General features: G+C 45.9%; 2 protein-coding genes across 2 annotated transcripts; both read left to right on the forward strand.

Annotated features, from left to right (window-relative positions):
- The first annotated feature begins 1,429 nt into the window (after positions 1-1,429).
- LOC142905581 (exosome complex exonuclease RRP44-like) lies at positions 1,430-5,135 on the forward strand. Its single transcript, XM_076052208.1, has 4 exons — positions 1,430-1,583; positions 3,196-3,307; positions 3,659-3,796; positions 4,947-5,135. Exons 1-4 carry the CDS (start codon positions 1,462-1,464, stop codon positions 5,133-5,135), a joined length of 561 nt encoding a protein of 186 aa, XP_075908323.1. The 5' UTR covers positions 1,430-1,461.
- A 3,569-nt stretch (positions 5,136-8,704) lies between these two features.
- LOC142905607 (exosome complex exonuclease RRP44-like) lies at positions 8,705-10,508 on the forward strand. The gene is made up of 3 exons (XM_076052240.1): positions 8,705-8,828; positions 9,481-9,565; positions 10,311-10,508. The coding sequence occupies exons 1-3, from the start codon at positions 8,773-8,775 to the stop codon at positions 10,440-10,442; spliced, it is 273 nt and encodes a 90-aa protein (XP_075908355.1). The 5' UTR covers positions 8,705-8,772; the 3' UTR covers positions 10,443-10,508.
- The last annotated feature ends 10,176 nt before the right edge of the window (positions 10,509-20,684 follow it).

Raw genomic sequence — 20,684 nt, forward strand, 5'->3', positions numbered from 1 at the left:
CACGGCAAAACGAATTCTTCTGCCGTGGCTGATCACTGTTACAACGCTGTGGGGGATCACGATATATTTTTTTCCGATACCAAGGTTCTTTGCAAACCCACGGGCTTTTATCAGAGATTTGTTCATGAAGCAATTCAGATCTACAAACACAGACACAATTTCAACCGAGAGGATGGTTTCAAAATTAAGCAACCATTGGAAAGATGTTCTAAATCGAACTAAACATTAAACTAATTTCAATGGTACAGTATATTTTTCGAGTAGTGGTACCCCAAACTTTCGCAGCTCTTATAAATTCCCATTTTCACACCATCAATAGGTAAAATCCCCCTCCCCCCTTTCCCCCCCCCCGCGCCAAACTGCAAGTCCACCGGCACGTACACCACCTCTTTCCTAAAATCCGCCAATCAAATGCTAATTTTTATGCTAATCTCTTTGTCAGAACACCTTGTAGGCTCGCACACAGGTCCGATGTCTGAGCGTGGTTGTGTTTCGCTAAATTCTCCTGTTTGATGAGTACTAGGTGCCTCGGTGAATGTATATACTCTAACTTTAACATAGCTATTTCTGTGACCAGTTACTAGCTAATCACTCAGCTATTTCAATGCTAAATTCGATGCTAATTCCTTTGTCAACGGGCACCTCTGCGGATGTGTATACTTTAACTTAGCTATTTGAATGAGCCATTTCAATGCTAAATTATATGCTAATTCCTTTGTCAAAGCGCGTGGTCTTTTTCTTCTTCTCACACAGCTTAAATGTCGTGATCTAAGCGTGGCTTCTTCCACTCCAGCGCTGTTCTACAGACAGGCTCGTCCCTTCACCTGATGAAGGCCGCTTGTGTTGTGGCCGAAACGTCGTGATTTTTTGTTATTTTATTTTCACCTACGTGACTTTACCCAATAGAACCAAAGAGTATAAAATGAATGGTCTATTTCCACCTCCAAAATGTAACGTTAAATAACAATTAGGTACATTGGCCCTTTGTTGGAAAAAAAACCCAGTCCAGAAATTGCCCTGCTTGAACATATGTTACTGAAAAACATTGGTTTCAGAAGATTCATGGGCTAATAGTCCTACATTTTAAATTGTTTATTCGTGGTATTAAAACTCTCGTACAGTAAAACCTTGGATTGCGAGCATAATTCGTTCTGGAAACGTGTTTGTAACCAAAGCACTCGTATATCAAAGCACTCGTATATCAGTTGTGATCACGTGACGCTCGGCAGTACAAAGCTGCTCGTATTGCAAGACCCTCGCTCGTTTATCAAATTAATATTTATTATAAATTTTGCTCGTCTTGTAAAACACTCGCAGACCAAGTTATTCGCAATCCAAGGTTTTACTGTATATGCTGCTCTCTAACAGCACTTGGCCCAGCGGTCTGTTAAGGCTATACGGGGGATCTTTTTTGTCTCCGTGCAGGTGTTGATCCAGGGGCTGCAGCATTTAAACCACGCGATGCACGACGACATCGTGTGCGTGGAGATGTTCCCCGAGGAGCGCTGGGTTGCCCCCTCCTCGCTGGTCCTGCACGATGAGGGCGTCGCAGGGGACGTTGCAGAAGAGAATGAGGAGGATGTGCTGAGTGGAGCGTCAACACTGCTGAACCAAAATCAAACCCAGACACCTGCAGTGTGCATGTCTCTCTCCCCGTGGTCGCATGGATTTTTCTCCAGGTCCTCCGACTTTTCCCTGCACAGTTACAATCTGACATGCACTTAGAGTATTTGGCTGCTATCAATTTCAAATGTGATAAGATACTTCATTGAACGATCATTTGTGGCCAGGTCACTTAAAAAGAGCTATATAGCTCTCAGGGTCCTTACCTGGTAAAGTTATTTAGTTTATAGTTTTTAAATAGTTTTAATATAGTTTAAACAAAGAATAACAACAAAGACTCAACCACTTCAAGAGAGACCTTAAACATAATGAACACCGTGTGACCAGACAACAATCCACATTAGAGATGCTGTTAGCTTGATTTTGCGTTTATTAAATGACTTTACATTACATTACTTCAAAATCAAGTCAGGAGTGCTAATCATTTCGTACTATTTTTGTATGTACGTAGGGGTTATTTGACCATACTTCGGTGCGGGTTGGTGAAGGGGGGGGGGGCATAGATCAGGAGCATAGAAGGACAGGACAACAGTTCATTTTGCTGTACTGCGCTCTGCTGCCAGCCATTTTGGCGCAGAGCCTATACCACCTGTTATGCATATCCAGGCTCAACACGGCGTCGCTTCCACGGTCTGAGCTGGGTCACAGGGTGGCCTCTATATTGAAAACTAATTTCTTTAGTACTGCTTTTTGTATTTAGATTGTAGTCCTTGCCACGCACCTCTTTTTAGCATGGTTGGCTGTGTACGGTGCGAAATAAGTTTTACATGCATACATACCACAGTGACAAAATGCAAAACATAATAAAGTACAGCAAGAAGTTAATTGAAATTGGCACAAAAACAACCGTGGTTTATGAAAAGTCGACAATATTTCACAAACATAAATAAGTGTTAGATATTAAATCGCATGTAGTGCAAGTTGGCTTGGGCAGATTATTTATAGACTGATCATTGCACGGTTATACTTAGAAAAAACGTTACGTAAACATTAAACACATATAGGGTGACTGATGTGCTAAGCAGGTAAGAGAAAATGTCAATCACAATTGCAAGTGAAATCATAAAGAATCGAGAGATTAAGCATCAAATTGTGAATTAGATGGGAGGGTAACCTTTGTTGTAGATAATATTGGTCGCAAAAGCCTACGCGGTTTTTTTTTAAACGTGTGGTGTCTGATGGGCGTGTTCCGGTTGATTCTATCAATCGCCAGAACTGTTTTAACTTATCAATATTTACGGAGGACTCCTCACTGTGATATTTTGTCATTTTAACAAAGCGTCAGTCTCATTATTGGCATTGATGAGACACAGCATGAAACCACATCCGCAGGTTAAGCGCTATTGTTTTGGATTGCTCCTTCCCCTTCAAGCCAAATTGTATTGTGTTATGCAGTGAGCTGGTAAAAAATAGTTATTTCATTATTTCAGTGTGTGAGAGAGACGCTACTGTGGTGAGTGCTCATTTGAGTTTGCGTTGTCATCTCCCGGTGCTATCCCAGCTGCTGCTGCTGCTGTCGTCGCTCTTGCTTAGATTACGCAACACGATGTTTGTCCTTTGTTTTGGTCTCCAGCTGAAAGCCGAAAGTGGGAAGATGCGTCGGCCCACTGGCAAAGTGGTCGGCATCATCAAGCGGAACTCGAGGCCGCTGTGCGGCATGCTCATGCCCAGCCCAATCAAGGAGGTGGGCTGATCTGCATGTGTGTGTGTACGTGTGGGGAGCGGTGATGTAGCGGTTAGCGCGCTGCGCTACGAATCCTGGGACCCGAGTTGGATTATATTTATCGCTCATAACCAATAAACAGCGGCAAATGTCTGAACCTGTCTTGGGCCCTTCCCTAGGTCGACTCGGCCATAAATGAGTATCTGATGTGGCATGTAAACATCAGCGCTGTGGAGACAAAGGCGGTCGGGCATGGTGCTGGCCGTACCCACCCCGTCGTTTGCCGTACCAGCTTGAATAGGTGTGTGCTGACGGCACTCGCCCAAACAGTTTGTTGAATGCCTTACTGGGGGCTCTTTGTGCGTGTTGCAGGCCACCCGCCACCTGTTCACGCCCGCGGACCGCCGCATGCCACGAGTGCGGGTGGAGACAAGACAAGCAGCCTCCCTGCAGGCCCACCGCATCGTGGTGGCCATCGATGGCTGGCTGCGACACTCCCGCTACCCGAACGTACGACTGCACCGTGACGCCCCGCACGCCGTGACACCTCACCCGTCCGTCCCGTGGTCGGCATCGTCGGGCTCATCCTTCTGTCACTTGACGCGCGGCCACGCGGCTCTGTATGCAATACAGCCGTCGAACCCAAAACACGAACGGTGACACGGTGAATTGGAAGTCAGGGTGGATGAGATGGCACCACTGTGATTTTTTTGTTTGAAAGCATGGCAAACTCACCTGTGATTCAACCTAGGTTATTAAGGTGTTGTAAGTTGATAGTCTCAGCCCAGTCACCAATAACTGCACCAAAAACGATATTAAATTTGGTCGTGCACTTCGATTGTTTAATTTCCATCTCTGAGAAAACGACTGCGTTTGACTGCCATGTGATGAACATTACTTTGATTGGCAGAGTGGTTGGAAAAGCACTGCCCCCCTACAATTTGGACTGCATTTCACTTCAATGGATCTTAGAAGTAGCTCTGTTATGTCTGCTCCTGTGGGTCGTCCTTGACCACGAAGGGTGGTATAGATTGCTTGTCTTGTGTGATACCATTAACACAATGAGAAAAAAAATTGGTGAAAAGCTAAATATATTGTTAAGATATATTATTTGGGTTGTATCTTTGTTTAAACAGATGCCGGTTAATATTGTACATCATGAACGTTAGGTACAAGGTTGGGATTGTGGTTGTGCTTTTCATACCTATTTGCCACTGCACAACCGAGCGGCACCATGGCTGGCACGGTTTAGTAGGCTGCAGGTTGTTTATCCACTGCAAAAGCGGATCCATGCCATGGACGGTCAATGCTTTGAACAAGTCTAGGCACGTGCAGATGACGCTGTGGTGCCACGTCCCCGTGGTGTACCGACTGCCGTCACACAATTAACATGTCGCTAACCCCGCCCCTGGCCCTGCTCGGCCCCCGGATAGATTTAGATGCCTTGTGGGGCCAACATATCACGGTTTGGTTCTGGTTCGACACGGCAAAAAGCCAGTGGGTGACCACAGACACCTCGAGAGCTCTGCGCTGTCTGGGTTCCAATGTACCAGTGGAAATGGGATACCGGTGACGATTGGCCACGTATGTGCATATGCATGTTGAACTTCTTCCGTACCATACGTAGACAACCGTGCTAATCGTCGGTGTGCTTATGCAGGGCCATTTTGTGCGCTCTCTGGGCGAATGTGGGGATAAGGAGACGGAGACAGAGGTGCTGCTGCTGGAGCACGACGTGCCACACCAGCCCTTCAGCCAGGCCGTACTTGCATGCCTGCCCCCTCCCACGTTCAGCATCACAGCAGAGGTACGCATGAGACGTGTGACGATATGTCAATTCCTCGATTGAGTTCAATTCTTACGCCTGCAGTGTGTTGGTGTGCTTGGTCGTGCATGTGAGAATCCTTTACTTCAATGTTCTTTATTACAAGGCCCACGGGCCACTGGTGGCCCTTGGGTGGCCTTTGGTGTGGCGCACGACGTGTGGCCCCCGACGTATAGGCCCCCGACAATAGACAAATGCGAAAACACCCCCCATCATCATCGTGCTGTCAAACCTCAATAGTTTCAAGATGTTTGGCCTGCGTAGAATACCTTCTAGAGGGCCTCTCTGGAGCTCTCCCTCCAGTCGAGGTCCTTCCGCTGCACTGGCATGAACGAGAAGCCACGGGGCTCTACACCTTTACCGCAGACCGTATATAGAAAAGCCGTCGACCTGAAAGAAAGTCGATGGCTCGGACACATCATCGTAAGAAGAGAGGAAATTCACATCGGAGGAAAGAAGGCAACGGACTTATGGAAGCACCAGGGCGGAGACCCAAGAGGCAGGCCTCGAGAGATGCGGATCAAAGTGGTGAGCCAGGATGTGGAGGACTCTGCAGTGGCCGTGGAGATGGTCCAGTACAGAAATGAATGGAGCAAGGGGACTACAGACTTTTCTCCTATAACGATGTACTTGCGTTCCTGAAGAACACCGAATTGTGGAAAAATCGCATAATTAATAATATAGGGTAAAGGACAGTCCGCAAATACGTGAGATGCGTACGCAGGCTTAACAAAGACTTTGGGTACGTGAGTAGCATCTAGAAGCATCCAGCATCATCCCGCTGTGTGATGCTACACCGAGGCAACCGTACAACCGCTTATTCTGCCTTGCACAACGCAGTTCTGTTCACTCGATCGCCTTTTATCCAATTCACATCCATGTTATGAAAAAAATGTGTTCCCTAATGCATTCATCGCATTATATCTAATTCACGATATGAAAACACGCAGAGTCATAGGAGAACGGACTGTACTTTCAAAATATTCAGTCGCCTATTGAGAAGATAGAACGCCATTAGAATGAAGTTGGTTTACCCATGTATGGCTCACCCTGTGTTTTGGTTGTTGGAAGGCAGCGTTTTGTTGAACCTGGTGCTGTGTGTGTCCCGTACAAGGACCAGGCTGGCAGGGAGGACCTCCGTGCATTGTCCATCTGCAGCGTGGATCCTCCAGGCTGCACAGACATCGACGATGCCCTACACTGCAAACCGCTCGACAATGGGAACACCGAGGTATTCATTTGGTGGTGGTAATCGTGGTCACGGTCGCGGTAATTCGTGCCTATTCCTTTCATGGTTTTGTCAATGCTAGCGGAGATGACAAGGGGAGTTTAGTGGCACAATGATAAGTGCACTGCACATTCATCCTGTCAAGCTGGTTTAGATTCCCAGTCATGGCTAACACCGGTACAGAGTGATATCTAAAAAAACTGCCCAAGTTCTCCCCTTCACCAGCTGCATTGACCATCGTAATAAAGCAAGGTCAAATGACAATCGCGACCCATTATGGCATGGAGAAGCCCTCATCCTACAGTGGATTGACAAAGGGGTGGACAATATTCCTGTTTTTAAGTTTCCAAACATTGTTGCCTTAGTGCCCGTATTCTTGGTCTCTGCTCAGCTCAGGACTGACTTCAACATGGCTCGGTTCTGGCTTGATCTGCTCCGTTGCCTCCAAAGAAGCATGAGTGGCTCAGCTGTGCCTTGGCTCACGCTCAGCTCACGGAAATTCTGAGCGTGGCTGGGAGCATGCAGAGATATACGAGGAGGCACAAGGGACACAGAGGCTCAGGGCTGGAACCATGCTTAGAGGCAGCTCTGGTTTTAAGCGTTGCTTTGATGTGGCTTATTGAGAATTAGAATATTTATACTGGAGGAATCCGATGAGCTATAAAGCTATTTTTCACATGTCCAGTAGAGGCGGGTAAGAACGTTACAACAACAAACAGTACAAAAACATAATAGTAGTGCAAAGTACAAGAAAGATAAACAAATAACCCAAACACAAACAAATACAACGAAACCATCCCCATCCTACCAGGAAAAGCCCACTGAGGTATTGATTTATTTTTGATTAGTGAACTAGCCACAAATGAATAGCTCAACAAAGTGGCCCATCATTTGGACATTTATAGCAGCCAAAATAATAGAAATAATCTCAATGCATGTTGCGCGAGAGCCAAGCCTGAGCCAAGCCATGGCTAAGACCCCACTGGCCTAAGTGTCCACGTCACTGGCCGAATGCCTGGTTCACAATGAATGCACCAGGTAGTAATGGATGTGCATTTCATTTCATATTATTGTGCTTTGGTTGGAGTGGCTATGGTGGAGGTTATGCATGCATGTGGAGTGAGCGACTTCCGACAGACGTCTAGTAGAAGGCTTCTTATTTATTAAAAGCACACAGGGCGATACACTTTGTAATGCGGCTACACCTAGGCTGTACAAGCACGCAGCCCATCTCCATCCTGCGTAGCTACGCTGGCTGGTTGACGAGCGTAGCAGCGGAGACAGAGCTGCTCTTGCAGAAGAACCAGCCACGTGGTCGAAGACGAAGAGATGACGACGGTAGCGACGCAACCAGGACCCAGACCCCACGCTAACAGCCCCGACCTCTGATTCGGTGCTCTTTATATCTGCCTGGAGTGGCCAAGCTCCACCTCTGGCCACGCCCCCTTTCTAGAACCTTCTAGGCCCTTCGGGATGGTTCCCGGAGCTTCTCGACTGACTCCGCCGTTGACCTTTACCCCAGATACGCCCCTTCATAATAAGGCGTTATGTAATGCAGCTATAACCTTAATTACCCTTACAGGCCGGCAGGTATCACCCTGTCATTACACATCCATGCATGTGAGGGTGGTGACGGTGTATTAATGTGTGTTCTAGGTTGGGGTAGACATCGCCGATGTGAGCTACTTTATCCGGCCGGGGAATGCCTTGGATGAGGAGGCATCTCTGCGTGGTACCACAGTTTACCTGTGTGAGAAGGTAAGATGTGGATTTCTTCTTGCCACAATATCAAGTGTTTTACGACCCGCCGATTTCATCCTTTCATTCTTAACTTTACGACATGATGTAAAATATTATGATGTAACGATCATCGCGGTACCAGTTTCCCCACAACTGTAATTGTATTTGACATTTTCACCACATTTTTTTGCGTGCTTTTCAGTACTTCCCGTGTGAATAACGATAACTTAAAAATGAATTAGAATTAAAAAATGTGCAACAACAATGCTGAATATCTCTCATGATGTTTTAAACGAGGTGATTTTTGCGGATTTCTTATCATATGATGTACCGTGACATCATGAGCGGCAGGCTATCGGCGCAGTGGTAACACTCGTGCCTTGCAGCAAGGAGACGCTGGGTTTGATTACTCAACTCTTGTGCCTTTTTGCTTGCAGTTTTGTTTGTCCTCCCCCCTGTTAGTGAATGGGTTTCCTCTGGATTCATCAGATTTCCTCTAAATAAAACCCATACAATCTTAAGTGGCATTCGCGAAAACATCCCTTTGCTGAACACTTACCTGCAGGTGACTTAATCATGTGTGGGTTTGCTTGCAAAACACTCGTTGAGTTGGTGCATATGTATTTGCCAGATTGTGTTTATTGACAGAGAAGTGGTTGCGTTTATGTGTTTGTGCGCCTGCAGAGGATTGATATGGTGCCAGAGTTATTGAGCTCAAACCTGTGTTCCTTGAGATCCAACGTCGACCGGTGAGATGCACCAACAACTGTGAACTCGCAAGTGCGCACATTGCAACCCATACTCAGCAGCTAACGTGCGTTGTTGCCAGGTGCACATGTAATCCCATGATGCGTGGCACTGTTAAAGTGTAATTGTACAGATCCACACAAGCATGTGTACATACATAAGCAGCCAAACCAGGATGGCACAATGGTAACACGTGTCTCACAGCAAGAATGGCCTAGGATTGATGCCCGACTTGGTTGCCTTTCCATGTAGATTTTGTATGTTCTCCCCCTATTTAGCATGGGTTGACTCCAGGTTATCAGGTTTCCTCTCATCGCTAACATAAACGTGTTATTACTACTATGATCCTTAACCAAGGAAAGCCTCACTGAATCTCATAACTTCGGGAGGGTACTGCAAAGCTTTTGCAGTCGAACAATGGTTGCTACGTATATATTCCAGTTGAGTCATTTGTAACAACCCAAACCGGTATTTGGCCAAACATCCCGCTGCTGAAAGAATGACTCGACTACCAAAAACTTGGCAAGACCCTCCTGAAAAAGAGTCTCGAGACTTTGCGAGGCTTTCCTGAGTGAACACCCTGCACCAGTCCAATGTCGACGACTCCGCCACTCGACGGTGAATGGCCACGATGCATGTGCTGTGCGCGTGCAGGCTGGCGTTCTCGTGCATATGGGAGATGACTCCAAAGGCTGAGATCGTGAGTACACGTTTTACCAAGAGCATCATCAATTCCAAGGTGAGTTCCCCCCCCCCCCACAGACGTTCAGTTTTTGTAAAACTCTCGTTTGCTTTCACGTGTATTGTATCGGTGCCTTGCTATGTTAGTGCAGTTGAGGTTTCCGGATGGCTGAGAGGTCAGAGCGTTGAGCTTGCACCTCTGGGTTCACAAGTGTAGCGAGATGAACCGGGTTCACAAGTGGTAGTATGTATGTTGAACTTCTTTTGCACCATACGTAGCCAACTGTGCTAATCGGAGGTGCGAGGTAGGACATGAAAGTAGTGAGTTGATGGTCTCTGTCCAGTCAACAATCACTGCACAAAACACAGAACATGCCAATTCGTCACGAGTACAGCACACCGGTGTGTTGTACCAGTGACGAATTGGCCACGTTCTGTTTATGTTACAACCCTTACTAGTTGGCTGTGTCGGGTGGTGGCGGGTTTAACGACACATTTACGTATTTACACAATCTAACCCAAAAAACCTGTATTATGGATGATATTGGTCACGAAAGCCTATGTGTTAAACTCACTGCACAAAAGACCACCAAATTACATTGCACTAAATTTGGTTAAATTCCAGCTTTGAGAATTAAAAAAATATAAATTTTGCTGTCTTTGGGTGAGCGTAACCCTCAGTGGTCATCGGGCGCCACGTAGACATCTGTTGAGTTCTGGCTTGGGCTTGGATCAGGCGTGGGCATTGTGTAATTGCGAGGACCCCATGGTTCACCCGTAGTGTGTTCATCGTATCCCCGCAGGCGTCTTTGACGTACGCAGAGGCTCAGCTAATGATGGACGACGCCGGGCGGAAGGACCCGGTCACCAGCAGCTTGCGTGGCCTCAACTCCCTGGCCAAGATCCTCAAGCAGAGGCGCATTCAAAACGGGTAACTCATTGTCAAGATCCTCATCCCCTCCACCGCCACTGGAGCGATGAGCAGTATTAATGGGTGCACCACATTTAGTCGATCGGCAGGTCGCCTGTGGCGCGGTAAAGTGTGGTTACTCCCGTGTCTTCTAAGACATCCGGCCAGCGTGGAAGAGTAGGCTAAAATACATTGAAAGGGACTGTAGAAGGGTGTATCTCTAGAGGGGCCGCCTCTTATGGGAGCACCCTTCTTCCAGCAGTGGCTTGAGCAAGCAATTGCAAGGCTGCACCTGTTGCTTTTTTGACCCCATGATGCATGAGGCTTGGGTGAATACCATGCACAAACAAGTGTTACAGGATTCATACTCAGGTTTTTTTTCGGTAAAGTCACGTAGGTAAAACTATAAAATAAAATAACAAGTAAATTAAATCACGACGTTTCGGGCGCAACACAAGCGTCCTTCTTCAGGTGGGACAACCACAGCCAGAAACAATTGCTGAAGTGGGCAAAAAAGGGCTGTTGTAACAAGAGGCTATATAGGTAAGAGAGTGGGGGGGAGCAAGGGGGGAGAGATAGAGAGGGGGGGTGTGGGGTAGGGGAAGTGGGGTGCTGCTAGAGGGATTAAAGGGGCGAGCACGGCAAAATGCCGGGGGGGGGGGTGGAAAGTGAGCGGGGCTGGGAGTGGGAGGCTGAAGAAGCTGGAGATGCGGAAATGAAGGCAATAATAAAGAAGTTAAGGTTTTACCTAGTTAATAACATCCTTCTAGATTGGAGTGTTACAGGCTGCTGCGGGGCTACATTGTGGGCAATAGAGGACAATGCAGTGACATAAATTGTTTTACTCTACTTAATGCTCCCATGTCTGTGCTCCCCCACCTTTGCCAACGCGTACTGACCACCACGGTTAAGTACGGTAAAACCACCCCACGACCCGCATGGCATGGGGTGGCCCTCATCCAGCAGTGGATTGACTTAACGAGCTGTGCATGTTCAACTCAAATATCTGAGTTTGTGAAGTGTCTTATATTAAGATTCTGTGTTGTTTTGGCTGGACATGATAATCGCTCATGTCCCTTCTTCACCCGTAGTGCATTGACTCTGGCATCCCCTGAGGTCCGATTCCACATGGACAGCGAAACCCACGACCCGATCGACCTGCAGACCAAGGAACTCAAGTGAGTCTCGTCAACAAGACACCTCCCATGACTGCAATCCGACTGTTGTGCAGATCTCTCTATCAGAATCAAAATATATATTTCTACTGGAAGAATCCGATGAGCTATAAAGCTCTTTTTTCACAGATGTCCAGTTGGGGCAGGTCACAACGTTACAACAACAAACAATACAAGCACACGTTAGGATTGCAAAGTATTGGAAAGGTAAACAAATAACTTAAACAAATATACAAATACAACTAAACTATTTTTATCTTACCAAGTAAAACCCTGACCACAAATGATAGCTGAACAAAGTGGCTTATCACGTGGGATATTTATTATCAGCAAAATAATCTAAGATAAAGATTCTTGACCCTTGTGGTTGATGTGTTGTGGTGGCGGAAACTGGTGCGTGTACACAGGGAGACCAACTCGATGGTGGAGGAGTTCATGTTGCTCGCCAACATCTCCGTGGCGGAGCGCATCGTAGACGAATTCCCCGAGTGTGCGCTGCTCCGACGCCATCCAGCGCCTCCGCCTTCCAACTACGACATCTTGGTGAAGGCGGCGAAATCAAAGGTAGAGTTAGAACCCCTTTTAACGACTACCCTTGTTAACTAATCGCTTAACAACGGGCCTCCAATGTGTAGGCTTAACCGACCATTTCTCTGTTAACGACGGGCTGTTGTAGGTACAGTAAATATGAATTAATGCCACATAGCAAGGAAAAAATAAAATAATAAAAATATAAAACAATAAAATTATCACGACGTTTCGACTGCAACACAAGCAATCATCATCAGGTGTGAAAACCACAACAAGAAAATTTGAAAAAAGTGGCAGTTATTTTTAACGTTAGCACCACGGAGAGAGATTTGACAGTTTGGCCTCCAATGTGTAGGCTTAACCGACCATTTCTCTGTTAACGACGGGCTGTTGTAGGTACAGTAAATATGAATTAATGCCACATAGCAAGGAAAAAATAAAATAATAAAAATATAAAACAATAAAATTCTCACGACGTTTCGACTGCAACACAAGCAATCATCATCAGGTGTGAAAACCACAACAAGAAAATTTGAAAAAAGTGGCAGTTATTTTTAACGTTAGCACCACGGAGAGAGATTTGACAGTTTGTTCAGATGGACGAGTCCATCTATGTTCGGAAAAGAGGAGGGGGGAGACGAAAAATAATGGATGCGGTCTGAAAGCCACCTTAAGCGTGATCAATCAATTAAGACCCGAAATGGTTTATGAAATCTCTCTCCGTGGTGCTAACGTTAAAATAACCGCCACTTTTTTCAAATTTTCTTGTTGTGGTTTTCACACCTGATGATGATTACTTGTGTTGCAGTCGAAACGTCGTGAGAATTTTATTGTTTTATACTTTTTATTATTTTATTGTTTCCCTTCTACGTGAATTTACCGAAAGAACCAAGAATATGAATCCCTGCAGTCACGAAAACTTTAAATCAAAATGAATGAATGCATTTATTAACAGTGTTTATTTTAATATGATGTGGTTATAATGTTAGTATCTTTATGTATTAATATCCATTGTTTAAATATTATAAAGTACGTTTTTTGGGTGAACAAGGGAAACTTTCGATGCTATCGGAACGAATTAAGCTTTTAACACGTATTTCCTATACTCGCTTAATGACCAAATCCTTTAATGCTCTTTAAGAGGGATTCTACTGTCTCTAGATTGCTGTTAACCTTCCATCAATATCATCCTCCTCGCAAGGAATTCAGAGGTCGCCGGGTGGCTCAAATTTTTGTTTGAGGTCTTTTGGTTTAACCGGGTGATAACTCAAGAGACCATAATAGTCTCATTTGCAAGGGTCACCTGGGTCACCCTATGACCCAGAGATTACAGCTGGGACCCTGGCTTCAAAATCCAGCAGCCGCATTGAACATACTGTGTTATCAAGTGTAGGGAGTTGAAGGACTCAGCTCGTTTCCCAGCTACTCCACAGAAATAAGCAACAAAAAACCATCACGATAAATGTAGTACTGCATTTAATTTTAGATAAATTCCAGCACTGAAATGTTGAAATATCAGGTCGACTTATTGTGATGAACATTATGCTCAAAATGGGTGGGAATGTGCTACCCCCTACTGTGAAGCAGAGGTGTCTTGAAACGATGTCAGTATTGGCCTGAGCGAGCAATTGCAGGGCTGCATTTTTTACCTTTATCTTGAGATGTAGCCGTATAGTTTCCACTCGCCCTTAGAGGCAGAACAACTCAAAAGGTGTGACGAACCACAGACAACGCTGGAAGGCAGCCAGGCACTGTGCCAGATGTAGATTAATCCACTTGCTGTACTGCCTTCTCCTGGCAAGCCAGGTTATGGAAACCTGAATGCCCACAGGAAGTGCGCTGAATAACGTTTTCTTTCCAATACACCACAACCCTTGCTGCTTCCCCAGCACTGAACTACAAGCCACGTGCGGGATAGTCACCTCACAAACGCCGGTGTGCCCGATTTTTTTGCGCAGAACATCGAGATCCAGGTGGACTCGGCTAAGGCGTTGGCCGAGTCCCTGGACCGGGCGGCGGTGCCGGGAGCGCCACCATACCTCAACACTCTGCTGCGCATCCTGGCCACACGCTGCATGATGCAGGCCATCTACTTCTGCTCCGGCATGGAGCCCGACACCCACCACTACGGGCTCACCACCGCCATCTACACCCACTTCACGTCGCCCATTCGACGGTGACGTGCTCTGGCGTCAGGCACACGCGTGAAATCGACCTTCGCGATTATTGAGGAGACTATGTTGTTGTCTTGGTGTGGTCTGGGATTGTGCTGCCTTTCCCAAGTTTAAGAATGTATTTAATAATTGATGTACTTATGCAATGTTAACTTGTCATTATGGCACACCTCCGATTAGCACGATTGGCTACGTACGGTGCGAATGAAGTTCAACATACAACTTGTATATCTTTTTTCTATTATTTACTTTTAGTGATTTGTTTACCTTTCCTATTCTTAGCACTCCTATCATCTACCTACTGGACATCTGTCAAAAAGAGCTTTTATCGCGAATCGGATTTCTCCAGGATAAAGATTCAGATTTTGACTTATTTTTCTAAAAGGTCCTATAAACGGGAAGTTTGGCCAATTCCTTAAATGGTTATTTGGCTTGTGTTGGAGAAAAACTAGAGGATCCGGAGAACACCAACGCCTACAAGGAGGGTGACAGTGTTCCACGTGCAGAATCAAGAATCCATTGCCGTGTTGCAGCGGCGGCCAAAAGTGAATTGCAATTCTGCCATGGATCGCTAACGATTTTGTTGTGGATCTTAAATAAGAACACAGATATGAGCAGGCAGCAATTTGCGTTACATCTGATGACAAATAAAAAATCCTCAACAAAGAATTAAATTCATACATTAACAAAGATAATTTCCACCAGCAGATGGTGCTAGAACGTGGTATGTCCAGAGTACAGTATTCTATCACAGCGTTAAATCCATCTGAGTCATTGTTTGCGTAGCTTTCTGATGGATCGTGAAACCCGCTGAGATCCACCAGAATGAATCGCGGTGCTTGGTGGATTAATACCGCTGCTCCGTTGGCATCTCGTGGCCATACCGCAGCCTGTATCTACTGTAAATGTAATCATCATATTAAATAGAGGCTACAACAAATGTGAATATTGTTGTTGTTGTCTCCCTGTACCGTTACAGATACTCGGATGTGATTGTGCACCGGCTGCTGGCCGTGTGCGTGGGCGCCGACCCCACGTACCCGGCGCTCACCGACAAGCAGAAGCAGCAGCAGCTCTGCAACAACCTCAACTACCGCCACAAGATGGCGCAGTACGCCCAACGCTCGTATGTAGCTTTCCACACGCAGGTGGGAGGCGGAAGTGTGGGCCACGTGGAGCTTGCACGGCGTGTGCTTAGGCACCTGATAATGAGTCCATTCGTCTCTTGAAAACCATTTTTAAGGTCACGAAAGCAGGCATCGTATTGTGCGTGTAGTAAGAATCAATTGTTTTCTATTCACACGCTTACGTGTGGTGGTGCCGTGGCTGTACTGGTTGGCTACACTTGACATTGCTTTTCAGCATTCTTCTGTGTTTGCTGAAAAACCTCGTCACTTGGCACATTTGCCCATGATGTGACAACTTTATTTGATTGGCTCTGTCAGGTGATGGAGGATTATAGTCAATACAATTGACATTGTACCTTCACGATTGAACTCAAAATAATCCCCATGACATGATGCCAATAGCACAACTGGAATAAATTAGCGGGGGGATGCGGAAAATTACCTTAAATTTTGTTAAGTAATTATGGGCTTGGTAAGTGATGCGCGTGTGTCTGCTCTTGGCCACGTAGCGGTGATTAACGGCTGTTGTTGTTGTGGTCTCAGTTGTTCTTCAAGAGCAAGGGAGTGGTGAGCGAAGAGGGCTTCGTGCTGTTTGTGCGCAAGAACGCCGTGGTGGTGCTCATTCCCAAGTACGGCTTGGAGGGGACGGTTTTCTTTGACTCCAAAGATCTCAAGCTCAACGTTACCTTCGACGAGGAGGTAGGGCATGTGTTCACTTAACCGGGAGGCATTGGCATTTCCCGAACGGCTGAATTCTGCATTTAAACCCAGGACTGGCTTAATGCACTGGGACCCAAGCCCCCTGACCATCTCTCTACGATTAGGTTTCTATCAGACACACAGACACTTGGTTTAAGGTGGAAGAACGCAGTGAGATACGAAGCTCCGTTTTTTTTGCCATTTGGCAGTGTGGACTATTACAGAGGAAGTTACACCGGTGGATACATTAGAGCCGGATGGCTCACAGGGCTATACCAAAATAAACTGAAACTGAATTAAATGATGTAAATGCGTTTCAAATATAAAACGGTCACAATTAAATTTGCTTTGGAAATAACTGCCATGACGGAGCCCGTATTGTCATGGAGAGGACATCACATTAAAAATACAGTAAAATCCCTCAGATCCGGAAGAATTATAGAGAAAATATAATGCTTTCTGTAAACAATGAGAAACTCGAAGGGCAGAAAAGTACTTGTAGAATAAAAACAAATGAGGGAAATAGTAGTTGATGCAAAAAGTGATCTCTAGATGGCAAAAAGCACATTTGTGATCAGTGGATCCGGTCCTTTCCAGCATGCCTTGTATGCCGCATTACATTGTCACTCTGCGTGGATAATGCACACAGCCTAATTTGGACCAGAAGCTCAAAAGGGTCAACATTTGCAGCCATATTTTAGGTATGTTCTTAACTGCAATTGTACACTCCATCTAACCGAAGGGGGGTTGCATCTACTCCTTAATGATGGCCAAATAAGGGTTTAAAATTCCTTGGCTGGCCCGCACATCACGATCCCTCAGTTGGTTTGGTCATTGCAGCCATCGGCTTCTCATGCCTGGTTTTCAGCTCGCGGTGAGGTGGCCCAAGCGGTATTGCATTCGCTGTGTGTTGTGGAGGTTTGCGTTTCAAACTCGGTGGCCACTCCGGTTAATACTGTGGTGTGTATTAAGCGTAAAATATTTACAGGCTATCCGCTTTAACAGTGGACGTTAAAAGATCCTGTAACGTTATTCGTGTGCCAGCATCATGGTCCAAGGTTGGCAAATTACATGCAAATTACTTATTTGGGGAGCACATATTAATCGTTCGCCTCCTTTTACAAAAACGTAGCAGTGACCTTGAATGCAAACGTTTTGAGAATCATTGAGGCTTTTCTGAGTGACCCTTGTAATTGTATGAATAATAACGTTGGGTTCACGTCAATCCGTACTTGTATGCAGGGCACTTGGCAGAGAGCAGTCAGCGGTAGTGTAGCGGTTAGCGTTCTGTGCTACAATCCTGGCGACTTGGGTTCGATTCCTTCGCACGGTCAACACCAGTGATGATTATCTGAACCGGTCCTGGGCCTCCCCTAGGTTGACTCGGAACTCAATTGAATGCCTGGTGCGGTGTGTAAACATCGCCACTGGGGAGACAAAGGCGGCCGGGCATGGCGCTGGCAAACCACCCCCTTGTGTGCCGTGCCGGCCTTCATCTGTGCTCCTCGCTAACAGCACTTGCCCCAACAGTCTGTTAAGGCTACATTAGAGATGTCTTTGTGTTTTGTGTAGGGCCTCACACTGTGCGTGGAGGGCATCGCGCTGAACATGTTCGACCGCGTGCGCGTGTCGCTGGATTCGTCCAACCTGCAGCACCAGCGGATCCGCATGCACCTCGTCCGCCCGGAGGTACTCACCGTGCGGCGCGACGCGCAACCTCGGAATACCACCGATTTATATTGTGACCATGCTGCTGTTGCTGCTTGCTGCGCCAGCAGTAGTGCACAAAAAACAAACGCTCGCCGCATCGGAACGTCAGCGGGCCGAAAATTAATGACACAAGCCACAGCATAGCGCTTGTTGCCATGCAACCCAAACTGTGGGACCGTATAGTAAACCCATAGAGACACAGAGATACATAGGAGATACAGAGAGACCCATTATGATTCCTAGAGATTCATAGAGACTCATACAGATACATAGCAGTGCATTAAAAACAAGCTCCTGTACGATTGTGGCCATGCAACCCAAACTATGGACCACATTTTACACCACTGTAGTCTGCGCTCCTTCAATGGAGGGGGTGGCAAGATGACACAAACTCTCTCCTGAGGCTCTTCCGTGGCTATCAGACCCATCCATTGGCATTTAGCCCCTGAACTTAATACCCTTATAACACAGGAATAAAATATAAACTCCGGTCTTGGATGGAAAAAATATATGTATAGCTAGCATTTTGAGCTGCAGTCTGTTGTCCTATACCTCCTGTAACTGGCAAATTGGATATAACGCGATGATGAACGTATGAGGGAACGCATTTTTTTGTATAACGCGGATCTGAACTGGATTTAACTCGGTTGAATGAATGGAACTACGTCGCGCGATTAGGAATAAGCGGTTGTGTAACGGCTGCCTCGGCGTAGCATCACACAAGGCGGGATGCTGCTGGATGCTTCTAGATGCTACCCACGTTCCTTAGTCTTTATTCAGCCTGTGTTACGCATCTCACGCGTTATTGCGGAGTGCGCTTTACCCCATATAATATATATTATTTATTATAACACGATTTTTCCAAAACGCGGTGTTCTTGAGGTACGCAACTACCGTATTATAGAACAGACTGTATATCCAAAGCCTATGGGATACTATCCCTACCTATATCAGTTGTGACTGTCCGTGTGTTTAAATCCAGCTTGAAAACGTCGTTATTAATTGGCTTTTCCTGGATTCTGATTGGTTATTACTGTGAGGGGAATCATTATGATTAGCTTTTATTACATTTTGCATGCTGTGTAAAGTGTCAGTATCACTGTCATTATTGTTATTATCGGCTTTTACTTTATTTCTATTGGCTTGTATCTATACTTGAGTAGTTTTTTAATGTCCAGTGCTTTTTTGAGATATTTCGATATCCAAGGTGCTGTATAAATTAGATTTTTATTATGGCCCTAGTTCATTGCACAAGAAGGGCCATTATCTGAAACATGACCTATTTAAATGATCGTTTGGGGCTGTTGTTGATGAATGCGAGTTCTCAAAATACCAAGCTAAGTCAGGGTGTGGGAGCCTTGGTAGATATCAGATGTCTTAACAAAACTCCATGAGTCTGTTCTGCATGGGTTTCCTCCGGGTTCTCTGGTTTCCTCCCATATCTAAAAAGAATCATGCGTTGAAACTGGTATTAAGGTAGTTTACGTATCGCCATGGGCGGCAGGGTGGCACATTGGTAAACCCTTGCGTCTTGCAGCAAGAAAACTGGGTTTGATTCCCAACTAGAGTGTTACTGTGTGGAGTTGTCATCTTCTCTCCCCCTGTTCCTCAAAAGTCTTCAGACTTGACGAAGTTTTTCAGTGTTAATAAGTGTAATAATAACGTATCACTTGTGTTGGAAATACTCGCATGTGTGTGTGTGAGAGCATTGGTGTAGTGGTTAGCACGCTGCGCTATGAACCCGGCAACCCAATTCCCACTCACCGCCAACACCAGTGAGGATTATCTGAACTGCTGTTTTGCCTACCCAAGGTCAACTCTTTCTTAAATGAGTACCTGGTGCAGTGTGTAAACATCAGCACTGGGGAGAGGTGTTGGCCACTTACCCCCTCGTGGGCCATGCCGCCTAACAGCAGCACAGTCTGTTAAAGGCTTATTTGGGTGACTATCTTCGTTGTACGTTTGTGCCATTTGTGTGTCCGCTGTCACAGATTCCAGGCTACAACCCTGCGGAGTCCACCCCATGGGGCTCGCCTTCTCCCCGGCCTAAGAAACCCAGACAGCACTAGTGTATCGTGGATGCGGTGTCAACAAGATGTCGGAGGAGGTGCATGAGTGGGCACACACTCTGGGTTTTACATCTGCAGAGTTAATTAAGTGTACATTGTGCTCGCAAGCAGAGGTGAACAATTGAAAAAAAAGCAGTGGCGGTTATGAGAAATGTTACCCTGAAGTAACAGACGGTTTGCACTCTGAACTTGCAATCCAGAGGTCACCGGTTCTTCGTTCTCCTGTCGCAGCGGTTCAAATGGTAGTACAATCAGCCAATGAAGGTGTATACGCGTCAAGATGTATGAAAGGTTTAGGATATCTTATGCCCCACTTCTTTGCCAGCCAAGACACTGACCCCCTTGTGATGAAGGTGATTTCACAAAAATATTGGTTACTGAATCGGTGGTGTGTATTGACTAACGCAGCAGTGTCCAACCCACAAAGCACTGTGATCCATTCTGGTATATCTCAACATGTTCCGTGATCTACCAGCAATATATGACCAACAGTTACCCGGATGGATTTAACCGACTAATAGAACACTGTAGACATGCCAAGTGCTAGTGCGATCTATTGGTTTAAGATATATATTATTAATCCATTAATTCTTAGTCGGGGATTTTGTTTTGCCATCTGCTATAACAAGAATTGCTTTATATTAGAGGTGTTAATTCCTATTTGTCCAGAGATCCACAATCAAATCTTTTGCGATCATCCACCCATGGATCGCGATTCACATATCGGCTACCACTGATCTAACAGTTGAAAACCAGTTTAACACGTAGGCTTTCGCGACCAA

Source organism: Petromyzon marinus, chromosome 55 (assembly GCF_048934315.1).
Source record: "Petromyzon marinus isolate PM22_M1 ecotype Great Lakes invasive population chromosome 55, UKy_Petmar_22M1.pri1.0, whole genome shotgun sequence".
Classification (NCBI taxonomy): Eukaryota; Metazoa; Chordata; class Hyperoartia; order Petromyzontiformes; family Petromyzontidae; genus Petromyzon; species Petromyzon marinus.

Bases quoted from the DNA above. Each gene is read 5' to 3' on its own strand.
- LOC142905581 (XM_076052208.1), top strand. From the start codon at position 1,462: ATGCACGACGACATCGTGTGCGTGGAGATGTTCCCCGAGGAGCGCTGG. The intron at 1,584-3,195 runs GCTGAGTGGAGC...TTTTGGTCTCCA, and splicing joins GAAGAGAATGAGGAGGATGT to GCTGAAAGCCGAAAGTGGGA. The intron at 3,797-4,946 runs GTACGACTGCAC...GTGCTTATGCAG, and splicing joins GACACTCCCGCTACCCGAAC to GGCCATTTTGTGCGCTCTCT.
- LOC142905607 (XM_076052240.1), top strand. From the start codon at position 8,773: ATGGTGCCAGAGTTATTGAGCTCAAACCTGTGTTCCTTGAGATCCAAC. The intron at 8,829-9,480 runs GTGAGATGCACC...GTGCGCGTGCAG, and splicing joins TTGAGATCCAACGTCGACCG to GCTGGCGTTCTCGTGCATAT. The intron at 9,566-10,310 runs GTGAGTTCCCCC...GTATCCCCGCAG, and splicing joins AGAGCATCATCAATTCCAAG to GCGTCTTTGACGTACGCAGA.